This window comes from Mixophyes fleayi, chromosome 12 (assembly GCF_038048845.1).
Source record: "Mixophyes fleayi isolate aMixFle1 chromosome 12, aMixFle1.hap1, whole genome shotgun sequence".
Taxonomy (NCBI): domain Eukaryota; kingdom Metazoa; phylum Chordata; class Amphibia; order Anura; family Limnodynastidae; genus Mixophyes; species Mixophyes fleayi.
Window position 1 is genome coordinate 4,077,520 of NC_134413.1, and position 27,109 is coordinate 4,104,628.

A 27,109-nucleotide genomic window follows, 5' to 3' on the forward strand; every position below is an offset into this window, starting at 1 on the left:
ATTAAGAACAGACTCAAATCCTGCAAAACTTGTCACTGAATTCTCTCATTCGGGATAAAAAACATCATCTCTGTATCACGCTCGATGTTAGACCTGGGAATATTTACTTGTCCAATTATTTAACGAATTTGACATCACCATAATGCCAGCAGCACTTTAGGCAAAAGAATGAGGAGACAGACCGAGCAGCCTTCCAGGAGTGTTAAAAGAAAAACATATCCCAGACACTGTGTAATGAAACCCCCCACCCTATTAAGTATTGATTATTTCGATATGTTACGTAGGTATAAATTATCCTACATAGTGTTCTTGTTTCTCTGCACACTTACAATTTACATTTATTGTGCGTGGAAGCAGCCATATTGATTGGCCAGGCATAGCAACATGAAACCTCATCCAAACATGACAACGAAACACACACTGATTTCAGGGGTAATGGTTTGATCTACATGTTAATTCACAGTGCAGTTTACATATTAAACATGTCACTTTTCCTCTCTTTACATGCACAAACTACAAGTGTAAGTTCACATGCTAAGGTCATGCCACACCATGCCAGGATTCACCTCTGAGAGCATCTCATACTGGCCTCTGCGCCCCAGCGCTATTGTCAGCAAGTCGTACACCACAGAAGCGCTCTGTAGACTGATAATACGATCGTTCTTGTGCTCTGGGATCCTGCTTAACACTGCATCCCTGTTAGCCTGAAACAAGATCAAAACAGGTAAAATAAGTGTAAGATGCAAAATAATATTGAAAGCATTGTCAAGAGAACATGTACTCCATTTATTTCTCTATAGCTCATCAATAATACCCAATCATCTGCATCTTTGTAGGCATGTAATGCACAAAATTCCACATGCCTCAGTGATGTCACTGGCTCCTAGCGACTGGATAGGCTGCATTCTCAGTGATGTCACTGGTTCCTAGTGAATGGATAGGCTGCATTCTCAGTGATGTCACTGGCTCCTAGTGAATGGATAGGCTGCATTCTTAGTGATGTCACTGGCTTCTAGTGACTGGATAGACTGCACTCTCAGTGATGTCACTGGCTCCTAGTGACCGGATAGGCTGCATTCTCAGTAATGTCACTGGCTCCTAGTGACCGGATAGGCTGCATTCTCAGTGATGTCACTGGCTCCTAGTGACTGGATAGGCTGCATTCTCAGTGATGTCACTGGCTCCTAGTGACTGGATAGGCTGCATTCTCAGTGATGTCACTGGCTCCTAGTCACTGGATAAGCTCTTAGCAAACTCAATTGACAAGCTGCATTTTCTTGAATATTAGTTTAGATCACACAATGGTTACCTCCAGTTTTTGTAAGCAATGAGTAGACTTTACAAACAGAAACTCATGCCATAAGGACAGGGGTAGAATGATCACATAAACATGACTGATTTAACACATTTTATGTTTTCATTCGGCTTTGAAGTAGTTTGCCAGCGTGATGCTGCATAGACATATTGCACAAATAGGATGAAAGTGGAAAAAACTGCAGGGAAAAGTGTAAACTAGCTCTAATTTCAGTAATTTAGGACAGACTTTGGGACTGAAAATAGATATGCTCATCTATTGCCAAAACAACAAGAACAATGAATTAGCAGGCCTGTAATAACAGGATGCCAAATATCTACAGCAATTAAAGAGGAGATATGAAGTTGTTTAGAATCAATCTGCCCCACCCCCAAAACTACAGAACAATACAGAAATATATTAGTTGTCATAGCGACTCCGAAATGTAGGCATCCGACCAATAGAAAGAGGGAACGGGCAGGAGTGGAATCCCGCCCGGAATGTTTTCCACACCGGGAAGTCTCGGTAATTACATCGTCACAGGTGAAAACTGCAGTATTTGGAGACGGTGGGTGTGACCTTACTTCCTACATTCTGTTAGATAGCAACAGGCAATATACATTTTGCAGAGCACTTCTTCTAGAAACAAAAACAATGGTACTCCCCGATGAACAGAAGCACTCATTGCTTCATATGGCTTCATAATTCTTCATAGGATACTAGGTCGCTCCCTAGAGGTCTATGAATGAGATTTTAATTAGATTTAATAGAGAGGAGTGGCCATTAAAATGTGCAGCAGTTCCATAGATGGAATAACGTGTCAACATGGTTTACAGAAAACCAAAGTAAAAATATTACAGATACTATACTACAGATGATTGCTTGAATAGATGAGATAACTGGATATGTCCAATAATATCTGTCCTGTAATGATGGATACCTGCATACCACTCGCTGTAACATGATAGCTGGTGGCAACTAGTGTGGTTTGGCTGATACATGATCGCTTCATGTTCCTGGCTTCACCCGACAGCTGCATGTTATTGGCTGTGACATTTTAGTTTAAAAATGAAATCATTTAGTCTTTAGTCTGTGGCTTCTTTCTGCCTCCATTCCCCTACTCAAATCATGTCACTGCCCCTGTCATACACAGCCTTGTCCTCACTAACACATCACTCATCTCCTGATATACTCTGTGCTGCTGGGGACTCTGCTCCTTCCACTATATAACTCTCAGTCTGTGGCTTCCTGCTGCCTCCATCCCCCTCCTCACATCATGTCTCTGCCCGTCACATACAGCAGTCTCATTTCTTAATCAGACGAGTGGACATGTCTCTGCCTCCTGCATGATCAGCTCATCTTCTGCTGATGTGACCAGTGGCGGATCCAGAGAGGGGCAATCGCTGCCTCCAGAAACTTCTGCTTGGCCGCTCCGATTGTATTTAAAACACAATTGGAGCTGCCAGGCAGCATCCTCTGCCTGCCTCTCGGCCGCATGTGAAGCCTGCCTCTGCAATCAGTGGAGGGTGTGGGCCCACCCATCACAATGACGGCACCTCCCCTGAGGACAAATTTAGATCCGCTTCTGGCTGTGACCATTCCTAATGGCTGCAGGCTGTTCTTTCCTCATCCGCTTTTATACATCCTAGTTGAGCAAGAGTTAAAGACTTGGTACAATAACGTGTAAGAGGAACTACATACAAACTGACACTTCATTCAGAATCCTGACATCTTGTTTCAAGAGGCCATGAATAAATTGTAGTCTGGATTGTCCCTAACCCCTGCCTTACCTGTACTGGTAACATTTAATGCAATACTGGGGACCTGACCATAACTTTGAACAGGACTTGTCACTTTTGAGAAAACCTGTTTTTGTCCCCTTAGTGCACTATGTAAGCACAAGAGGTAGCGGAAAGTATAACAGGGAGCCCTGTGTACACACTGCTGTTTGTCTAGTACGTCACAGCTCCCCAGTCCTCAGGCTGCAGACAAGAAGAGAAATTAAAGGAAGGAAACACCCCTGGAGTCAGCACAGAGCAACATGCAAGTCAGGGTATTATTCTCTCTACTAGGGGAAGGGAACATAGAAAAACGGGCAAGATACTGGACTTAGAGATCATCATAGGTGACTCTGGAGCTGGGACTGTGCAAGAAAGGTTCAATACAACTGGTCATACATGTGTATAGATTATACTGCCTACTTACCATGGACTCGCTGATGAGCAGGAGTAACAGGGCCTCTTCTGTGTTCTCTTGAGGGCAAAAAATACTATAAAACAAAAAAAATAAATTACAACATATGAAGGCAAGAAGAAAATGAAGATTTTACACATACTACAGTGAAACAGAGGAACCTGTGGCAAAGCCTACAAGGGACGGCATGTTCTAAGTCTGAGGATATATCGGTCACTGTGGCAAATGGGATTTGCCCAGCCCTGAGCTTGGAGACTAAAGATGTAATATGAGGGTATTTAGGGTTTTTAATAAGCCTCCTTGATGAGATGTGCTCACAGGACAAGCATATGATCTGCAGGGCGTAATCAAATGGAGATATTGCATTGCATAGTCTGGGTGCAACATCTGAGAGGTCCTGTAGATGGCAGTAAGAGTGGTTAGTACCACTGCTCACATACTGGTATTATTGTTAGCATATTACTTGCCGACAATACTTTTGGTATTAGTGTTGCCATTTTATTAGGCTTTACTGTCCGCATTAGTGGCATTAGTGTTAGCACATTAGTTACATTGAAACGTGACATAAATCCTGGATGTATGCATCTCTCCTTTCCCATGTATTTCCTGCAGGTGTATCTAATGCTCCCAACCTGCCACCACCACCCCCCAGTGTCTGGAGCTCTCCGTGGAACCCCCTGCTCACTTCATTATCATCCACATCCGGCAGAACTCACATACTGTGATAACAAAGTATATACAAAGATAAACACAACATTTGCAAACTTATATTCCTGCAATCATGGCCCACACTGGGCAATGCCCACATTACTTTTACTGTATTCATTTATTGGAGAGAGATGGTTTCTGTGTCATTTGCAGAACGTTTTATCCCGCCCGCCCCTAGCGTTCAGCCAGGTCAGAGCGGACACAAATCTGCCGGTGGGTAAAATATCAACGGTCTCAATAAAGTAGAGTGCTCGGAGCTATCACGTCTGGATTAGAGGGATTAAAATTCAGACATACTAGTTAGGATGGGACCTGTTCCTGGGAGCCGTCACATGATATAACCAGATAATACCGTCTGATTTATTGTATGATGGCGGTCTTAGAAATCAGACAACGGACAAATACAGAACTGCGCCGGTTATAAATATTTTAACCACTTACAATACAATCACATGCGTTAAAGAATTATTCACTAAAAATAAATATACACAGCATGGGCTACTCAATGCAGGAGAACAGGAGGCTGAAACATTGCTGTCATATTCAGCAGAACTACCTATATAAGTAATGGTTTTATGAATCCATCAGTCTCTATCCTCATATTCAAGGATTTTTGTCCCCCATCTCCTTACTACACTGCCCGGGTCACTGACGAGGACATTTGTACAGCTTCCTGAAGAATAAGAACACTCCGGTATAGAGAAGAGTTCATAGTGGACACAATGATTGTGAAAGTTACAGGTTCTCTGGCTGCAAAACAAACCAAAAATCATCACCCCACCAGCACCGTGTTCGACAGTAGGATCTTCTGGATATATACGCTGCATGTTTGGTGTCATCTGACCAGAGGTCTTATGTTTTATTCAGATACAACCCGGCAAACCTAACCCGTACTACTATGTTCGTTTCTTTAAGAGAAGGGCTGTTGTTCTGGCCACCCCTCCATGAAAGTGTTAGTTATTTGTCAAAACAGGCCGGTAAATCCCCTGGATGTAGCTCAGAACGTTATGTGGTCTGACCTATGGGGGAATGCGTTGGGAAGACCGTATCCTGAAATATAGTCAAACATCTTCAATGTTCTCCATTAGTAAATAATCTCTCTCACTGGAGAATGATGGACTTCAAATTGTTTGGAAATAGCCACATAGCCCTTTCGAGACAGATGAGCAGCAACAATTCCTTTTCTGAGATAATTTTAATGTCTATATCATGGGCAACACAAACTTGAGATACCTCTGTCCGAAATGCCACAGCTTCTGTCTTTATATAGAGGTGGTAGAACGTTCACCTAATGAAATTCACCTGATTAGCAGCATCTGGCTTAAGAATGACCTTCTTTACCAATATGGAAGCAGTAAGGGCGTACTTACGTTTTCACACACAGCTTCTCCACAAGCTTAGATTTATCATATGTTATGTTATAAATAAATAAGAGACACATTTCTTTTATAACATTGTGTTCATGGACCACACACTGTTCAAAAAATAGGTAATCTAAAAAAATCTATGGTGTTCTCTGGAAAGCACAGGGCCACAATAAAAGCATGAGGGTTGTATGTGGCCCCAGCCAGCCAGTTGGACATCCATACTTTAGATCAGTGTTGGCTAACCTGTGACACTCCAGGTGTTGTGAAACTACAAGTCCCAGCATGCTTTGCCAATATATAGCAGCTTATTGCTGGAAGGGTATGCTGGGACTTGTAGTTTCTCAACACCTGGACCTGGAGTGTCACAGGTTAGTCAACACTGCTTTAGATTGCTCAACAAGATAACTGCAAATGTAGGAGTTGTGTCTGACTCTCTGTGCTTTCCATGATCCCAAAGATGTTAGACAGCACCATAATTACTAGGACATGACCCCAAGCTGCTGTACTATGGAAGGATTATAACACAGGAATAAGACTGACAAGAGGGCTCTGGGAGGAGATAGAGGAATCATATGACAGAGACAAAAGCAATAGCTGCAAAGTATGCTATTTTATTAACACTTTTATAGAAGCCAGAAGAAGGTATGCAATAGCAAATCTATTACATTCATCTCCAAACAATTACAGGAGATAACTGCAAAGGTGAAATAAATACAGGTAAGCGGGTCATTAAGACGTAAAGATTGCTGACTTACTTCTCTCCCATGTAAACCCGAGGTCTCCGGCTTAGTGCATAGGTTTTTGTGTTGAGCCCTTGTCGGAGGGGGTCATCTAAGGGTGACTTGTTGGGGGGATCTTCTAGTGGGTTCCAGTAACTTTGCTCACACATTCCCCGGAGCAGAATCTCAGCCAGCTGCCTGGCGATCGTCTGAAACAGAGAAATACAGAAGTAACTCATTACTGCTGCCCTGTAATCATTTCCATGGTATTAAAACCGATACGGTAACTAAAGTGTCCATGTATGGTGACTCAGATGAGGTGGGCAACTACTCCTGGTGTCCAGGAACAAGATATCCGTCAAGACACTAATACTTCTATAGAGGAACAGAGATTACTATTCTGGAGAGGGGAACAAGAGCAGCCAAGTTAAATGTTACAGTGTCCCAGAGTTTATCGGAGGCAGTGAGAGGATACAGTGAGGAGGGAGAGATACATAGAGGAGACAACACAAGGTGAGATCGGTAGTGAAAGAATGCTGGGGAGAGAGCGACATCTGGGACTAGCAGAGAGCATGGGGATTGCTGACAGGAAGTAAATTAAGGTTCCCACAAATGATGAGAGACAACTGGCTGTTTTAGACTTTACTAGCTGCAAATACCCATAAAGACCACCGATCCCAGACACCATCTAATATGAAGCCATCAAATGTTGGTTGGATGGAGAGTTAATGAATTCAGACAACGATCACATCTGATGGTGTACATGGTCATCACCGAATCCCACTTCTTGTGCCCTGCCTGGTGCGAGTGTATTGCCAAAACTGCCGAGTGGCGGGATTGGTCAGTGTAGGGCAGCTTTAGATGGATACAATGTCTGAAGATGAGACGTAGAAACAGGTGGGAACAGGGTAAGATTGATAACAGTGCACTCTGCTCACCATCCTCAGATTCTGGGTGGTCCTGGTCTCTACAGCCCTCAGGATCTCTCGGAATCGGCCCACTCCTCGGGTTAAATTCCTGGATAAACAAAGAGAGAGAAATGTATCTCTGTTGTCCATAAGCTAAAATATCTGCCAAAATGACTATAAGATTGCATTAATCACCTTTTGTTGTATGTCTATCACCACCTAATTAAGCTCTAACTGCTTCGCGACAGGAACTGTAACCCCAATGGTCTCCTCATTTTACTTGTTGCTCACAAAATGTTTTGCTTCCATAAAATTGCCAGATGCAGTGTACTGTACATTGTGTCTACATAGATACGATTCACAGCTTTATAAGACATCAGCACCATATACGGACTAGAATGTCAAACCGACAGTAAGTTAGCAACTTTCAAAACATACATGACAGGTTTTGGATTGTCTTACTTAAATGTAAAAGATGAAATATTTCACAAAGACTCTCACAACACTAATCTACAACCGTTATGACATGAACACAGATGATTCGCTGAGGGTTCATCCACAGGATCTCCACTTGGGGCACTGGTACTTGGAGAAACTGCAAAGGGGAATGGTCAAATCGAATTGGATGGTTACTAGTCTCCAATCAGGAGCTGCCGTCTTACAGCCACAGTCACCAAAGTCTGAAGAATAAAACCTTTTCTGGTCTCTAATTCTGTTAACATAATAGAATAGAGCTGCCTAAGTCAAGTCACGTTAGACTGCTCGGACTGTCCTAATACGCTCAGTAATGTTGTAAACTATAAATACAGGTATTGGGTTAACCCCAAGAAGTTCTAAAAACCAGAAAGAAGACAAAATGAAATTTCTGCTTTTCAGTGACAATATCGTATATGCAGAAATGGTCACCAACTGAATGACAGGGGCAGTTTTGGGGAAATATTTTATGTTATTTAGTATATTTTAGTCATGCTGCTCCAAATTACAGGAAATAAAGATTATTCAGAAGAGCCAAACTTTATGGATAATAGATCCTAGATAACAACTGTATTAGTTAAAGGTTTTCCTTCTTGTCTAAAGTAGACGGATATAATATGAAAATAAAGAGCTGATTTTAGTGACATTTCAGAATCAGCTTTAGCTCCAATACCTTTTCAAAACACATAAAACACTGGAATATGATATATATATATATATATATATATATATATATATATATATATATATATATATATACTGCTACATTATCTGTTCATACAGACTAATTCACTACTGTATCATTGCAGACTCTTCTAGGAGTGTGACTGAGCATTTAGGGAAACAGTGATGTCATCAGGAGACGGCTTAGTAATATACTATGTGATGTCATTTGGGGGGTGCATATGGAGAACATTTTCAAACCACTGTTTCAGGAAAAGAGATTAGTATCGTATCTCAGGAGGAAGTTTTCCTTTCTCAGCGCTTTTGTAAAAAGTTTTCATGTCACCTGTGTTTTAGTAGTAATATTTCATTGTTTCATAAGACTTTTAGAAAACTTTCATATGACAGCGCAAAGCAGACTAGGATCACTTTATTTTAGGGGAGAGTTTTGACATCACAGTGTTTCAGGAGAGAGATTTTATATCACAGTCCTTCAGGGGGGAGAGGTGGTCAGTGTTTAGGGGAGAGTTTTGACATCACAGTGTTTCAGGAGAGAGATTTTATATCACAGTCCTTCAGGGGGGAGAGGTGGTCAGTGTTTAGGGAGAGGTTTGACGGTGTTCACACATCCTGATGTGCAAGTTCTGCATCATTGTGCTACAAGTTTAATGTCACAATGCTCGAAAAACAACGATTTTGTACTGTAGTGCTGTAGGCGAGTAGATTTGGGGATGTTGTTTCCACATCAAAATGTTTCAGAATAATGTTTTCGTATCACAGAGTTTAAGGAAAGTTGTTTCATACCACGGTGCTTCAGGACAGTAATTTTGTATCATTGCGATAATTGACTTATCATAATGTTTAAGTAGAGTTTCTCATAGTGTTTCAGGAATGTCAATATCCCTCCCTCTTGTAATACAGCGCTGATTTTAATTCTCAAATGTCTTCCAAAGAATTGTCTTCATTGCAAATAAAAATTTTGAAAAAAAACAACATACTATTGAAAGGATTAATCTATTGTGTCTGGCATCCAGTTGATAGAAAATTAACCCCTGTAAACCTATAACAAGAATACATTCCTCATAGCAGGAAGAGAGAGACGTGCAACTGTTACTCGCAGAGTTAAGTAATCTCATTCCTGAAGGCAATGCAAATAATTTAATAAAATACAATCCATCAAAAACAGAACAGCGTTTTCTCAGAATCCCTACAGGCAGCTCTCCAGCACAGAACCACTAATAATACGTCCATATTATTACTGGAACTTAAATACCAATCTAGTGTTATCCATTATCCTAGCTATAATTACTGTAGATCAGGCATGTGATACAAAGGAGGCCCTGGAATACAGCCTGCAAATATATAAAAAAGCCATAATTAACGGTCACAAATATCATTAAAATTTTCACAAGCTTGAAAGAACGGAATATATTGGAGACAAAGCAATTTTATGAAGGGGGGGTGGGGAGATCTATCACTTACTGGCTATAAAAACATAATATGCTTACCAAGATCAGGCCTTGCTAACCTGTGGCTCCCCAGGTGTTGTGAAACTACAAGCCCCAGCATGCTTTGCCAGTAAGTAACCAGTGGATGGATCGGGAACCTCTTGCTTCCTATTTTACAGTGCTTAAGTGTATAATAATACTATATGCACTAACACTTAGGGGTATATTTATTAAACTGCGGGTTTGAAAAAGTGGAGATGTTGCCTATAGCAACCAATCAGATTCTAGTTATCATTTATTTAGTACATTCTACAAAATGACAACTAGAATCTGATTGGTTGCTATAGGCAACATCTCTAGTTTTTCAAACCCGCAGTTTAGTAAATCTAGCCCTTAAACACAAAATCAGGCTGGATGAGATGTAGTAGTCCAACTTACGGATAATATATATATGTATATATACAGTATATTTCAGAACACCCTCCTCCATTCCTGGGGCTAGAATGGAAACAGTTTGTTCTACATTTAGATATCATAATTTTGCAACCTCAGCTAATCTGTTTTAATTTGTAAACAATAATCAAAACTACAATTTACAAGCAAAACGTAATTGTAAGACAAATGGCACTTAGAGAGGCAAAGATAATCAGATAAAAACCAGAGTAGACCCAATTATTATTAACTAAGAAGCATTACTCAGATATGATCTTTGCACGCTCCGCATACTGATACAAATCTGTTCTGTATGGTCACGTTTACAATCTCCACAAAACAAAAAGGGAAATACATTTTATAATAAGCCTGATTACCTAAAAGTACAGCAATTTAACAAGAGAAAGAGGTTTGCAGGTCAGTGTCCTCCATTCTATCGGTGACAATGTGCTGTGTGTAGTGATTACACATGAATTACATGTCGCAGTGGCAGAGAACGAGTTGCTAATGCCGTTAATTAATTCTGTATAGTAGATTGGCACCAGCACAGATCCTGGGCAGGAAAAGATCTGTCAGTGGAGTTTACTCAAGGCTTTATCAAAGGGCCTAATTCTGCTCCTGACAAGATGTCATGCTGATAGCCATTAGGCAGACTAGGACTTGGCTGCTGAACAAGCCGACTGGTATTTAACGCAGTCGCAATTCCCTCCGCACCACTCTCCCCTTTCTTCCAAATTGTTTTACAGCAGCAACGCATTTCCAGGGTTCTCCAACCTCTAACTGAGGAACACGTTTTGTTTTTAATACATTGAATGACCACTACACATTCTATAAAGGGATCATTTTATAATGTCATTAAAAAAATAACATTTATTGGACAAATTACATTTAAAAAAAATCCTAATGACTTCCACACGAGAGAAAGAAGAGATAACTTATTGTATTAATCGGGGGAGCGCACCTATTGTAAATACAAACGTGTATTGGTTTGTAAGGTGTTGCCATCTTTTGGATCAGCGCACATGTAGCATTAGAAGACAGGAAGTCGCATGTTGATTGAGCATTTAGTCTGAGGATTTGTGTTCGTTTTAGCTTCAATACACACATGTGGGTCATCATACTTTGTGTCCTGTGTGTCTGTAATGTGGAGTGGTCAGTAACAGAGGGTTACCGACGGTAAAAGGTAAAACAATACGTAAAGCCATAAATAAACTGTAAATGAAAGACAAAGGCTGGCAGAGTAAGCCCATCCTGTCACTAATCCTAAAACACAAGCCGTACTGCACAAGAGCTGAAAGCAAACGGTTTCCTGTACATGTAACAACATATATATAGATACAGTATAAATATACTACAAAGAGTGAGGGAGCAGAGTTTTATCCCCACCGCTATGTTGGCTATAGGGCTATTGGAACAATAATTCAACACGTCAATTTAATAGCACTGAAGCCTGATATTCATTTTTAAGTATGAATCCAATATTCTACAACTGGTAGCAACCGATCCAACGTTCTACAACTGGTAGCAACCGATCCAATGTTCTACAACTGGTAGCAATCACCCCGGTGTTCTACAACTGGTAGCAATCACCCCGGTGTTCTACAACTGGTAGCAACCAATCCGGTGTTCTACAACTCGAAGCAACCAATCCGATGTTCTACAACTGGAAGCAACCAATCCGATGTTCTACAACTGGTAGCAACCAATCCGATGTTCTACAACTGGTAGCAACCAATCCGATGTTCTACAACTGGTAGCAACCAATCCGGTGTTCTACAACTGGTAGCAACCAATCCGGTGTTCTACAACTCGCAGCAACCAATCCGGTGTTTGCGGTTTTCTAAACTGCGCTTAAAAAATGTGGGAAACAAATTAGTTGCTATGGGATATAGCACTTTTGTTGCATGTTTTGTTACACCAGATTGCATGAATGCTCCCGAATTTGACTGCTTATTGTGCAGACAGGGGTAAATAATAAGAGACACAGTGCTGTTTGTGACATTTTGCACAGTATGATTTAGCCACTTCAACAATTGCATTTCTGCTTTACGGTCAAAAATTAATATCCACAGATTTTTCATATCAGGCAAAACACACTGACTATGTAACACGCGGTATTCATGCACTGTGCAGAGAGGAGAGCGACCACTGCTATCCGTTACACTCCTAAGTTAATCTGTTCCAGACAGGGATCAGCGAGCGCTGGGATGATAGAGCTTTTTAATTTTTACATGTCTGAGAGCGGAAAGTGCTCTCATTTATAACATTTACAGAACGCCAATGACCTCCAAATAATACAGAACTCCATTAGCGAAAGCCAAGATGTTTGATCTTCATTAGACAACTAAAACTGCATTCCCCATAATCCAATGTACAATGCAATTAAAGGTCAGTGCAGCAGGACAGTACAGAAAGCAAATAGTGTTTTATTGATCACAGCAACAACTCTTTGCCGCTGTCAATTCCCTAAATGTCTTCTTAAGAAATATGTGGAATTATTGCGGCGATAAAGTATCTTTCTCCCAATGCAGCAACAGCAGTTCAGGTGGGTTACTCGTAAGTGGCCTGTGGCATGTTTGATCTGTGCTAGGTCCTATCAGCAGAATTGGCACAATCCAGATTTCTATAAAGGATTGCCAGCAGTACCCTCATATCGCCTCTAGGTGTCACTGTTGTGAAATTCCAGATTCAGTCAATAACTACAAAGCTCTCTACAAGCCAAACCAGTGCCACCTATAGGCTACACATTGTACTACACTTCATCAAATAAAACTGTTTACAGATCTGTACATAAATACAAATACATTATATAATATTACTACACTTCTTGCTACTTTAGCAGGTGATTAAGTAAGCCTGACATCACTGAGATACTTAAATTCAAAGTGCTTAATCTGAAGCTATTGAATCCTATAGAAGTATACAAAAAACTGCCAAGTCTAAGCTCATGCAGACAGTGTCTCGCAATGAGCAAATTGCACAATTACTGAGTAATTAAAATGAGTTGGTTATAATATAGAGGTAAATTTCTAGAGAACATCAGAAAACATGGATAAAGATATTATCCTACACACGCAGACTTCCATCAGTAATACCGTCGCGGGACACTGCAGTCAGACTTCTTGACTTTTTCTGGCTGATAACAGAGAACACTAGTCAAATACCCAGCAAATGTACATACAACAATACCAAATATCTCAAGACATGTCAATGTATAGAAAATGTTTCTTATATATTTCTGAATGTTATCGTTATAGAAGGTCAAACTAGTCATTATATGATGGAACATACATCACACACCCAGCGCTGTGTAAACCACCCCCCACTCACCCAGACGTCTAGAGCTACACATCGAGATGTGACAATGCTCAGCAATTTCAAAACTTGGAGAGAGGCACGGCCAAAGGAATTTAGGTACAAAAACAAGGCAAAAAGTTTTCATGTGCTGAGGACGTGAGAAGAATCTCAGTGTCGCTTTCAGACAATACTTAGCTGAGAGAGCTGGAGGAGGCCTGAATATATTATGATGTAACTACAACATTAATAAGAACTGCAGTTCTGTTAGTAAACACACCACCACCTAAAATTAAACATTTGTGTGTCTTTAACAAAAATATTTTGAGCTTTTAAAAACTCACTTTCCTTTATAATAACGAATCTATACTTCACCTTCCTGTACCTGAGATGGAGAGGCTTCTAGGCATCAAATTTAAATGGGGGTACACAGATCTCCAGAAGTCCTATACTACAAACAGAATGAATGGGCCCGATTCATTCAGAATTAAATAATACCGAGGATTTAAATTAAATTATAATGCAACAATAGCAGTGGTACTGACAGGGGCGACTCAACAAAATATGGGGGGACTGAGGGCAAAACTGCACCTCGGACCCCTCCCCTAACAATCGTGCCAAACCATTTCTTCCAAACTCTATAGACAAAATAAAGTCATATTTATGAAGAACGACATAACATGCCGTTAACTTCAATACCTTCAAAATAAAAATGTTACATTTGGACAGACAATGAATAATATACCCTCTAGAGCCACTCTTGGTACTATTAGGGGTCAAACTAAGTTTGTTGGAAGAAATTCAACATTATTGAAAAGTTTGACAACCTGACGTTTGCTCATCCATAAAACTAATCCTATACTTCCTTAAGAGTTATAGGAAACTATTCCCATTTCTCCTGTAAAGGCCACCTGAAAACCTCATTCATTCAGCTCAAACGGTTTTGCACCTCTCAGCTATATAAAGAGAGAGATAATAACATGAAAAAAGGATTTCAAGAATAAATGTCAGGCAATTGATTCTGATAATCAATCAATCCTTAGTATTTCCAGGTCTCCAAGGTTTGAAGTTGTGTAAAATGAATAAAGACACAGAGTCCTCTATTCATTTACTCTCTTCCAGGGGGTGACAGAAGTTACTGTTTGGAACCTACAAGTTTAGGGATTTGTTTTGGACAAGGGAGACAGAGGTTTAATATGGAATCATGCACAAGTCTCTACAGGGGATCTACATGAGCCACAGATAACATAATACATACTGTTCCTCTCCGTGACAATTTATCCTGCAGCAGAATGTTATAAATACACAGATAAATAACACAAAGAAAGAAACACAAAAACTGGAGACATTCCAGAGAAATAAACAAACACAAGTAGCTGCACAGACAGGAAAACAGACATTTAGAGTACTGGAAAACCTGTGTCTCGATGTGTGACCCACGGAACAGACTCTGTGGGAACAATCATGGAAACAGAACTTCTTACATATTACATAAAGGGAAACTATTTCACTGGGAAGATGTAATTGTAACCCCCATTTACTTATTCTTAGTACATACTAAATAATGATACAGTCCGGAGGGTACCAGACCTAGAATTATACAGTCTGGGGAGTGCCAGACCTAGAATTATACAGTCCGGGGGGTACCAGACCTAGAATTATACAGTCCGGGGGGTACCAGACCTAGAATTATACAGTCTGGGAGGTACCAGACCTAGAATTATACAATCCGGGGGGTGCCAGACCTAGAATTATACAGTCCGGGGGGTACCAGACCTAGAATTATACCGTCTGGGGGGTACCAGACCTAGAAATATACAGTCTGGGGGGTACCAGACCTAGAATTATACAGTCCGGGGGGTACCAGACCTAGAAATATACAGTCTGGGGGGTACCAGACCTAGAATTATACAGTCCGGGGGGTGCCAGACCTAGAATTATACAGTTCGGGAGTAGCTGGCATAGAATTATATAGTCTGGGGGTTCCAGACCAAGAACAACAGACTGGGGGAACCCCTATGTCTGAATATTACAACACATCTCACCCACCCATTCTTGAAGTAGAGGACATGCGCTCTCTGCAGGCCGGTCTCCAGGAAGAAGCTCATCTCCTGGTCTGGGGTGGTCGGCCCTGGCTTAGGACTCCGGTTCTGGATATTGGCCGCTTGCACCTGACAAAGGACAATAAGCATTAGTCATAGCAGCAGCACTAAACATTATAACTTGTGAAGCGTAAACAAATCAGTGGAAAACATGGCTACTTACGTGAACACAGATATCGGTCCCCACTTGGGAACCCAGATAAATGACAAACTAATGTTTGAGGTTCCCAGCGACAAAACAAAATGCTGCACATAACTTTAGCTGGAACCCAAACGTTAGTTTTCCATTTATCCGGGACCACAAGTGGTTACTAATAGAATGTATTGCAAGTCTGACAATCAGAGAACCCCAAAGCCAGATTCTAGGATCCCATGTGGACACCGGACACACAGCCTTTAGTGATAAGTACTTAAATACACATTTTACTGACATTATACCCTAATGTAATACCATCTGTGCACATGGACTGGCACTCAGACCTCATATATAAAACATGAGAGATGTAGCCGTGAAGATAAGGCTGGCAGACGCAGAGGTGACATTTTCGTCTCTATCACCGTATTTAACTCTCCCTCCACCTCCAGCTACAGAGCCCCTCAAGGACCAAACCACTCAAACACTGACTCCTGCTGGTCACGTGATCTCGCAGACAACGAGCAGTACTTGGATAAAAGAGTCCGGCAGTTTCTATGGAATCTGGCCGTTTTCCCGACAGGGCAATACTGGTGTTTAGCAGTCAGATCCGACAGAACCGAATGCATACAAGGGCCACCAGGGGCCCAGTCACAAATGCAGCATTTTGCTAAGCCACCGTCATGCCATCCGTGTTACTTCTAAAAAATGCTAATACTTGAAGTAAAGTAAAACTCCCCAGTCTCGGAGGGCCACTGTCAAATTTACACCTGTCACATCAGATCAATACGAACGTCCAACTCATTCCCGCCGGCCGTGTTCATTTCATGTATTAATGAACTCGCATTTCTCCCTCCGTTTTATGAGACGTATCACTTAGCTGGAAGGGCCGAGGAAAACTCCAGAGATATTTACACAAATTGTATTTATGGATAAATCCATACAGGTCAGGAATCTGGCAATGGGAATTGAGAAGGAATGAGACTATATTGATGTATGTGTGGTTATATCAGAGAGTAACGCATACATCACAGTGTGAGCTCTCAAAGGCCACTATCCTGAACCTTTAATGACAGGAGGGTTTTCATCTTTCAGGAATAGATTTTTATTTTCTAAGCTTTTGTTTTCCTTTTCTTTGAAGGGCGTTTCACGATTGCACATGGAAAACGTGTGCACAAATCCTAATGGAGGAAGAGTGGATATGCCCAAGAATAAGTGCGCAAAAAGTAGGGTAAATGTCACGGGGAATCCGTGAAATAGTTTTGGTGGACTGGGGAGGGACAACTACCATTTTTTTTTAACTCTGTGGAATTTTAGACTTTATATTTTGATATAAAATAAACTTGTATTTTCCCAGTTGCTTCCTGGAGTGATTTCGAACTCGTAGAGGTACCAGGTAGCCTCAGCCACCACATAAGGCTGCCGTTGCAGAGTGACACATAGGCCCGGTATCCTCACAGTAATAACCATGGCCATGCAGAAGGCAGCGCCCCCCACTGTCTGTTGTAGATATAGCGGCCCAGCACAATGCACTCACCCGTTCCACTTCCTGCAGGTACAACAGGGCGATGTCCCCGGCTTTCTCATAGCAGGTGATTATTTCCTGGTCCCGGTCCACGTGAAGGCTGTTGGTGGAAGAGGAATTTGGCAGCTTTTCTAGACAGAGACCTGTAACAGATATAATCAATATGAAGGAGACTCATACAGTGTCATGTCACCGGTCAGTGAAATACACACTTTATTCTGACACATGGGCATTGAGTATTCTGATAAGGATTCGTCTGGCTTGTCGCTGTCTAACTAATTTGGTATGAAAGGCTGGATGTAAAGCAAATTGTTCTTCTACAGTAGAAAATGAAGGTGTCAAGAACCAGCTTGTATTAAAAAATAAAAACACAGAAGATATAAAGCAGATCAGCCACTCTGGGCTCACGTTCAGTGCATCCAATGCCCGCAGACGACATATAGGTGGCGTGGGATTACGGCACCACCAGACAACATAGCCATAATATAGCATTACAGGGGCCACATAAAGTTATATCAAAGGAACATAAAATTATATAAGTGGTATGAATACTTGTACTTTTGTGAATAGTGAGGTCATTGAGTTACAAATATGACACTATCTTCCACTATGGTGTTCTATCTAAGGATGTAGCTACGAAAGTAAATACTCTGGGCGTGACTGCTCCGAAGCCTCCAGCACTATTGTCTCGTCTGTAGCAAAGAATGGGCCTATAGCAGTTACCATGTTTAACACCCAACCCAGGGTTTTGGTAATGGATTTGTTACATGAGGAGATCTTTCTAATTTCTTGCCAGAGTAAAGCTGGGTACACACTACAGAATTTTCCACCAACTTTTTATGCCGAGCTATTTTACATGCGATCGATGTTCCGATCGCTCGGTCCATGGACTGCATACACACAGCCTTGTTTAGGACGATAAAGGGAAGAGCGGACGTCCCTTTAGCGACTTTTTACAGCCATGTTGTCGTGAGCAATGACTGTAATTTCGTACTCACTGTTGTGGATCGGTCGGAAACTTATACACACTACACTGCGGAAACGAGATTGGAACGAAAATATTTAACGGTACGACCAACCAAATGAGGCGATAATCGTCCACTTGGGCAGACTTTCGACCATCGCGTCACAACACACACTGACCCGACTTTTGAACGAGCGGTCGTATGACGGCTGATTGAGCCGATTATTGGACGAAAACCGTGTAGTGTGTACCCAGCTTAAGTAAACGGATTCACTGGGGAGAGTGATCCAATAATCATTCCTGTGGCGTTAACCTGCCAGATGCCTAAATGGGGGTTAGAACTGATGAACATGTAGTTTATCAACCTAATCCTCTATTGTTATTAACCAGGGTGCGACCTGTGTGTTCTCTCCATGTTTGGGGGGGGGGGGTTCATCCAATTTACACCCAGGATTATATTTATAAAGCCGCGGTTATGAAAATCTGCAGAAAATAGTCGGTTTGTCGTCCTTTTGTAAAACGGCAATTTTATTAAAGCGAAGACCGATTTAATAAAATTGCTGTTTTAAAAAGTGACAGAACACCCCAGAGAACGGTCAGTTTTTCATAACCGCCACTTAATAACAATACCCCGCAGTGTCAAATAACAAAAACAGCTTAAAGGCGTTTCAAATGAATTTTACAGAAATTAGATTGTAAGCTTCCCTAGGAAAGGGACGGATGTGCAGCACTGTGTAATATGTTGGCGCTGTAGAAATAAATTCTGTCTTCTTACAAACTGTATCCTTCTAACACTACTTATTTATACAATGATTCATCTTTCTTAATTAAGTTGTTCCCCATTTAGCCCCCTCCAGCCACCAGGTGGCACATTAAGTTGCCCCAATCCTTCACCACGTCCGTGCTGGTCTCTCCTAAGTTTTATTCCTCCATAGCTTTTAAATAATTGTTAGCGGAAACTAATTTTATCCTAATAAAGCTGGGGGCCATATCTAGCTCCTGTTACATAGACCTAGTTTAGCGGACTGTGAAGAACAACACAGGAAACACCTTTTAACCTTTAATTACCTCCAACGTTACAGTCTCAGGATCCATCACTCTTAATATTAAGCTACAATGTACGCTGTCATTAGTAGAGTAATGTGATATATACCTATACACACACGCACTGTAATCTACTTCCCAGTACCATCATCACTGCAGCCAAACAAAACATCCCAGTGAATGGCGGAGATGGCCCCAGTGTAACGTTAGGAATCAGCCACCTTCTGGCTGGAACATCAGAGAGCGGTAATTGGAGCCTTACAGCAAAGAAAAATCATTTCAGCCTCACTAATACGTGGGATTAGTGGGGGATTAGGCAGCTAGTGCTCACTGCCAGCCAGGCAGCAGATCTGTATGTGCACATTCTGGCCAAGACAAAGATCAGACATAGCTATCTGAGCCCACCCCAGACACACACCTCACCCCGGGGGTCCAACTCATTCACAGCCAAAACACCCTGCCACATCATTACTATTTATAATATACGGGAAACCTTTCATTTTCAGAAATGTTCTAAATGTGCAATAACTAAATATGTAATTATTATTATTATTTATTTATTGAATGGTCTAAGCATGGAGAGGAGAAGGGGGGATAGGATACCAGAACTTGTCTAGAGCTCGAAGTGACCCAAACTGGCCCGGTTCTGGGCTCACCTCCGTCAGGATGTGTAGAGAGGTGCAGATCTTGATGTAACCGAATTCATGACCTTTATGTTCCTAGTAACTGGCCGGGGTGTGATCGCGAGCAGTGAATCCTTGCTTTAAATTAATTTAATTATATGCAATGTGTTTGCTAACGTACAGTGCAGTGCTCATATATTGAGGCTCTATAAAGGACGACAGTAATAACGCAGTACTTTAATAGAAAAATCAACCTTTCCTTTAAAGGGCTCCCATCATCTACAAACAGTGGAGTCGGCAATTTACTGCCCTGAACCAATATTCACGGACATAGGAGTCAGTGACATCACTGATATTTTAATGGTTAATACAGCACAATGGCTACTTCCGCTCTCTGTGTAGGGGAGAGCTGCAACCTAATGCCTACATTGAGGAGCTTTAAGGACACTGAGGCACATGCTGTTCTGCTTGGGGAGGTAGAAGGTTGAAATACAGTAATTTCTAGGCTTTTTTGAACTAAGAAAATGTATATCTTTCCTACCATCCACATAGTGATCTCTGCACAAGAAAGCGCTACGGAATTTGCTTCCGCTATATAAATAAATGTCGATGATGATGATAATATCTGTGCTCAAACAATCTCAATTTTAAACTGGGATTGAGCAGCTGCTGGGGTATTAATATTCCACAAACAGCGGAGTCCCTAACACGGCACCATCACGGCTCTGCTAGTTGGGTGCCGTAAAAATGCTACAATGCAAATTTACTTCCAGGTTGAGTTCTTCTTTCAGACAACATTCTTTTCCCTTTACACTTACTCCACATCTGTTCTGTGTAGCGGATAGAAAGGTGGCATTATCTGGAGAATGACCACAGTGCAGGACACAAGCAGCTCTACGATCCTGCTGTACAGGATAGGACAGAATTCCCTGAATATATAAATAGAACAACCTCATTAACCGTCTATAAACAGGAGGAAATGTTAGGGCCTATATAGGCTATAGAGGTGGGTTCTAGTTTATCCATTGCTAAAGTAGACCTCCGATATATAACCATGTGTTAAATTGACTTAACATGTTAATACATAGAGCTGTATACAAGCAAAATAATTAAGCGACAGATAACTCTGTTATTATACACAATCCCATTTCCTGCTGCAGCCTTTACTATAATAACTATCTACTTTCCTGTGACCGGGAGAAGCGTTCAGTGCGGTGCTAAGATCCAGCAGAGTAATCACCCTGCTTTGCAGCCTGTGTGTTTGCTCTCATCAGCTTAATCTTTGCAGCAATGACACAGTACTAATGACATAACAGTATTAATGGCACGGCTTCAGGAGTAACTGTCACTTTGTCACCAAGGCCATCAGCCGGCTGTAATATGATCAGTGCCCAGAGGAGACAGGAGCACAGAGCTTTATGATGGTGCAGCTCCCCCTGCTGGCTGCATACAGGCGTTGTCCAAACTTTTCTCAAACCATCAAGTGCTAAAGCAGCTATGGAATGACAGAAGTGGGAAGGTTGTAACTATTTATGGCAAACTTATGTTGAGGAGATCCAAAATAATTCTATCTGTAATAAATCGTTAAAGACCTCCAATCTGCAGACCAGTGTCTAGCACCCGTATAAGTAGAGGAGGGCTGTGTGTCAGTCTATCCCCCCTCCCCCGTACACATATTTACTTACACTTGATACCTTCCCTGTCCCTGACGAGCACTTGCTACCAGTCTGTCTAAAAATAAAACTAATTACCAACCTACCACTTAGCTCATTTAACACAACATTAAATTTAAAGGAGGGCTAGTGGCGGTCAGGCCGGTCTCATCTTACGGTACACGTATCATCTAAATATAAACACTGTCTGCCAGCCAGAAGTCTGTTTACTTACGGACATTATTTCCCAGAGTGACAAACTTCTAACCCTGCCCTCCCGCGGGGAGGACGGTGGCGTCATCCGCGGACTCCACGCGAGCAAGGTCATACTCAGGACAGACTACACTACGGTATCCCACACGCCTAACAATCCACGTTATACAGTATGTCACGGGGATCTGACTACTGAACACAATAATATGCAGAGCCTGCTGTACAAGGAGACAGATTCATCCAACAGGAAAATTCAGTTCTGTCTTCAGGGGCCAACAACATAGGGCTCGTACACATCGCCTTCTCGGCATTACGTTTCCTCTAATCCGTCTTCATCCAGCTTAACGTGCCCTGCAAATAGGGTTCAGTTGGAACACAATATACACCCTGACAGATCAATCTGGACCAGTTACTATAGGGTCACAGACCAATTAAGAAAGAAATGACCAAACTTAGTTGCACAACTGTCTGTCACTATTCACACAGTCTCATTTCTCCATATATTTGTGTTTATTAATGACAGAGGGAATGGCTACTGCTTATGCTGTTATGATCACTACAATGGGAAAGTGCCCACTTTGACCAAGTCTTCATAGAAGATGCATTCTCAGTGATGTCACTGGTTCCTAGTGACTGGATAGGCTGCATTCTCAGTGATGTCACTGGCTCCTAGTGACTGGATAGGCTGCATTGTCAGTGATATCACTGGTTCCTAGTGACTGGATAGGCTGCACTCTCAGTGATGTCACTGACTCCTAGTGAATGGATAGGCTGCATTCTCAGTGATGTCACTGGCTCCTAGTGAATGGATAGGCTGCACTCTCAGTGATGTCACTGGTTCCTAGTGACTGGATAGGCTGCATTCTTAGTGATGTCACAATGGCTACCTTCGCAGTATGCAGACAAGCAGTACTCATAGTAATCCTAGAAAACCATCATTTCTTCAAATGAGCTCATGTTCCTACCTTTGGTTGAGAAGGCTTCAGCGATCATGCGCAGCTTGTAAGGAGGCGAGGCCACCAGTTGCATTTCATCTAATCCCACACGAGCATAAATACCGAGAGCTTCCTTATAGTCTCCTTCTATATAGCTCATTTTGGCCATTATCAAGTTGGCTTCTTGCATGAAGTCTGACTACAAAGAGAGAAAAATGTCAGCTGAAACCTCTGTCCACCAATGGACCTTACACCTTATAATCTGATTCTGTGTCAATTTACATGTGTAAGATTCACTACGCTGAGGAACAAGGACAAGTGTGTATTTAAAGCAGGACCTTCTGTACAGGTGTGGCTGGTCAGATTGTAGCAGCTGCTAACACAGCAATCCGATCTGGTGCCGTTCACGCTTTAGTTGTGACGGCCATATATCATAATACCATATCTCCCCCCACGGCTGGCATTTACTGGTTATGTCATCTCCCCATGAATGAAGTATTGTGTCAGCAGCTACTAATGTTATACAGTACAGAGGGGTCCGATCTGCTCCTGAGAAGCTGATGGCTGCTCCATGCTGCCGCTAGAGTCCCAGAACATCCGCTTCCTCATTGTAAACACAGCGTGTGTCAGCCATGACGGCTCCCCATAAGAGAACATAGCTGCACCCAGACACTAAATACTAAAAAATAAATACCTAATAGATATTCCGTTTATGCCACTGGTGAACTAGTATAAATAATATACCCTCTTATGGTCACAAGCCCCAGGATATTTTTTTTCTCTTCCATTTATCACCCACTTATGACCATGTGAAACTTGTATTTTATGATGCTTTTGACTGATACAAAGTATCTTAATAACACACTGGAGGAATTAGACTGGTACAGAAATAACAAGGGCTGGTTATCTGTCTGCTGTGAGGATGTAACCAGGGTTGGGTTCTGCAGACACCGAGAGAACAGAGGGAATAGTAGGCATGGGAAGTATTAATCCTCCACTAAGTCATTATTATTAATGCAGCATTCCCCAGCAAGCACTGGGATAGGAAACGGATAGCCTCCCATCTGTCTCTAGTCATTATGGTATTAAACAACTGGCCTTAAACCAAATCAGAGGTTCATTAAACTAATTGTATTTCATCATGTGTGCTGTGCTCTGTGTTAACCCTCCGTATACACACAGATATAGCTGAGCGAATACAGAGTTCATAGAGCGTCTCGGTGAGGTCACCGGCCCATATTAAAACAGACCGGCTGCATTTTCATAAATACCGTTATAGCCCAAAAAACGCCTTATTCCTACTTGCTGGTATTGGGGGCACTTTATTGTACAAAACCTTTAGCAATATAAAAACTATATCTGGCTGTGATGAAGGAAGATGAGGAGGTAGATTTATCAAACCATCTAATAAGGAACAGTGGAGGTGATGCCCAAAGCAACCAATCAGATTCTAGCTATCATGTAGTGCACTCTAAAAACTGATGGCTAGAATCTGATTGGTTGCTAAAAGTAACACTTTTCCTGTTTAGAAGATTTATTAATGCTAATAATACTTTGCTGTGTGTGTCTGTCATGAATACATTAATTCATTATATATATATATATATAAATAAATGTAGGCAATTCTGTAAACTACAGCACTATATGTAGTATGTAGCGACATCCTCATTTATATTTGTAGTGTAGTCACTTACATAAAGTATTTACAGACTTTTGGATCACCTTGACGTCACTAGAGTCACATGACTCAATGTGAAAGTGTTCTGTGATGCATGTAACACACACCAGGGGGTAAATGTATCATCTTGCGCTTTATGCAAAGTCGTCAGAAATCGGCGACTTTGCAGTAAAAATTTAAAGCAGCGATGGATTGTAAAGACAGGTTTACTTTTACAATCCATCATAGCTTCAAATTTTTACTGCAAAGTCGCCGATTTCCAGTAACTTGCATAAATCACAAGAGGATACATTTACCCCCCAAGATACAATATCGCCACTTAAAACAGCAGTTTCTGATGTCAAACTGAAATTGGTCTACTCGAAGTAACAAAGTGTGCGCACTGTAAAATAATAAGGACATTAGAAGTCACTTTAGAGTTCTGTTAATTGCACAAATATTTCCTTGTACTTCAAAGTTGGTGGAACATTATACAGATTACACAAACACATATCAGTAGAATTAAAGACCAGTCTATGAATTAAAGGAGCCAGGAAAGACAGCAATCCACTGACCGCAAGAGAAAAGATTAAAACATTACAGGCACATCGGTTGCCAGGCTCCGGGGACTTGTTCAGCTCTGATTTATGTAGATAAATCTTTCTTCTGTGTTAGTAATGTTAAATATTTTACTATAATACCCTTCCCCGTATAATATCAGTAGCAGGAGGCAGAGAGATGCCTACAGCATTCTGGAAATGAATGATAGAGAATACGTCGGTCTTCTGTGTGGATGAGATGCATTATTTCGCACTTTGTGAAATTACATTGCAGTTGTCACTGTCCCTTCATTTGGAAAAAGTCATTAGTCATTTTGCTGGCGCCTGCTGCAAAGATCCGTATGTCATCAGCAAAACAACCTGCTTCCGTTGCAGATCACTCGCAATACCACTAATGGAGATATTAAATAACCCTGATCCCAGTCCCTGCAGCTCCCACTTGTAATATTTCTTCTTCCCAATATATTTCAGACTTTGCGTTTTTCATCTCTCTGGATCCAGGCTTAATGGGCTTTTACAGCCACAAACCCCTTTTTCATGTTCTCTTTGTATCTCAGATGTATATTAAAGAGCAAGTAAAGTCATTACATGATGCTAATATATATGAAAGGCTGTGTATTACCGAGTTCAATAATTTACAGGTCATTATATATATATATATATATATATATATATATATATATACACACATACACACCATGCTCTTTTATTCCTCTGCCAGAGGTACATTTCTTACTGAGTAGACACAACATGACTGACAGCTTGGAAGACTTGCTTTGTAAAAATGCACTGAGTGGATTGGAGGATTTATATAAAGAGTGGGACCAGTGATCTCACTATAACTGAATGACTGCATTATGAGCTTTTTAAGTTATATGAGACCACAGCAGGACATTGATGTGGTAGTGGCTTCAGGTCTCCAGTGGAATGAGGAGAGAGGTTTAACGTAGGTGTGGTGAAATATAATCGTAACACTGACAATTGTATTTTACCTTCAATTTTGGTAGTTTAGTGTCTCTTTAAGAGATGAATGTAGAATAACATTTCTGTTACCCCACAATATCTACCTTCTACAAAGGTGTTACTGACTATAGACAAGCTAAATTCTTCATTCACAATGCTGTTGTTTCTGTCTTCATCCCATCATCTCCCAACCTCTTCCCAAAACACACCTGTCAATCTTATTCCTATGTGATACTCCTCTCACAATACAGCAGCAACATGGGACTCTGTCATCACTGGGAGGGTGTGGCTAGGACCAGGGACCCAAACTATGACATAGGGGAGGAACTTACAAGCCCTTAACTCAGAACATGTGCACAGAAATACCATAAAATATTTATTTTGTATACAATCCCCTGTACTGGGCACAGTAAAGGAAAGAAAAGTTAAGGTGTATTTCAGCAACGTCCAAACTGGTGTAAAATAATGATAAATGTCATCCCTAAATATGTTACTACCACTACCATATAAACACATCACACTTTACATGTACACATAACTGCAGGGGAATGTTACCCAATCACGTTATCTCCTCCATGTTTCTTATAGGAAGACTTTTGGTCTCCATTGTCTCACGAACAGCCTTTGTCAAAACTCCTAAAACACTAGGCAGCAGTGGGGTTATTGTTTTTAATTATGGCCCATTGTGGTTGATAGAACTGATCAGATTTCTCTTTTGATGCCTGAATCCTTTCTCTTCCTACAAGCACAGCGAACTCCAATAATGCCTACAAGTTAAACCTCTACCTGACCATAGTACGCAATGGACACTCTGTGTGTTCAGCAATAAAACCAATGTAAAATTTGGTTATGTACCATAAATGAACAAAAAATATCTCGGTGAAATTGACAGCGGCAGATTATGAAAAATACCCACCATACTCGCTTGAGGTGACACAGACCTCTGGCAGATCTGGACCACAATAGTAAAGACTGTCTGCAAACAAAGTGTCTATGTCTGATTATGTCACTTCCATGTTGTGATTAAGTTCCTCTACTGTAAATCTTACGACTAGGTACATAAGCGTCACAACAGCAACAAGGCGGCCCCTTAACATACACTGCAACATATGGAACTGAGAATCCCTGATTTCATATACAGCAGTGCACATTTTAATTGTGAAATATCTAAAAGTTCTTTAACATGTTGCAAACTGGAGAAACAGGCAGGGAGTAGGATGTTCTACACTCCCCGATCC

At 41.3% G+C, this 27,109-nt stretch overlaps 1 protein-coding gene across 5 annotated transcripts in view; it reads right to left on the reverse strand.

Annotated features, from left to right (window-relative positions):
* The window catches only part of TTC7B (tetratricopeptide repeat domain 7B), a 73,649-nt gene that overhangs the window by 40,814 nt on the left and 5,726 nt on the right, over positions 1–27,109 (reverse strand). For 4 of the 5 annotated variants that reach the window (XM_075192205.1, XM_075192204.1, XM_075192209.1 and 1 more), the window contains exons 3-9: positions 22,722–22,890; positions 17,273–17,403; positions 15,550–15,671; positions 7,220–7,298; positions 6,318–6,490; positions 3,500–3,563; positions 567–704 (exon numbers count right to left, since the gene is read on the reverse strand). In XM_075192205.1, coding sequence (XP_075048306.1) covers positions 567–704; positions 3,500–3,563; positions 6,318–6,490; positions 7,220–7,298; positions 15,550–15,671; positions 17,273–17,403; positions 22,722–22,890 — 876 coding nt within the window. Of the gene's footprint in view, positions 1–566; positions 705–3,499; positions 3,564–6,317; positions 6,491–7,219; positions 7,299–14,758; positions 14,778–15,549; positions 15,672–17,272; positions 17,404–22,721; positions 22,891–27,109 lie in introns of those variants that run through there. The other variant, XM_075192207.1, reaches the window with a different exon arrangement.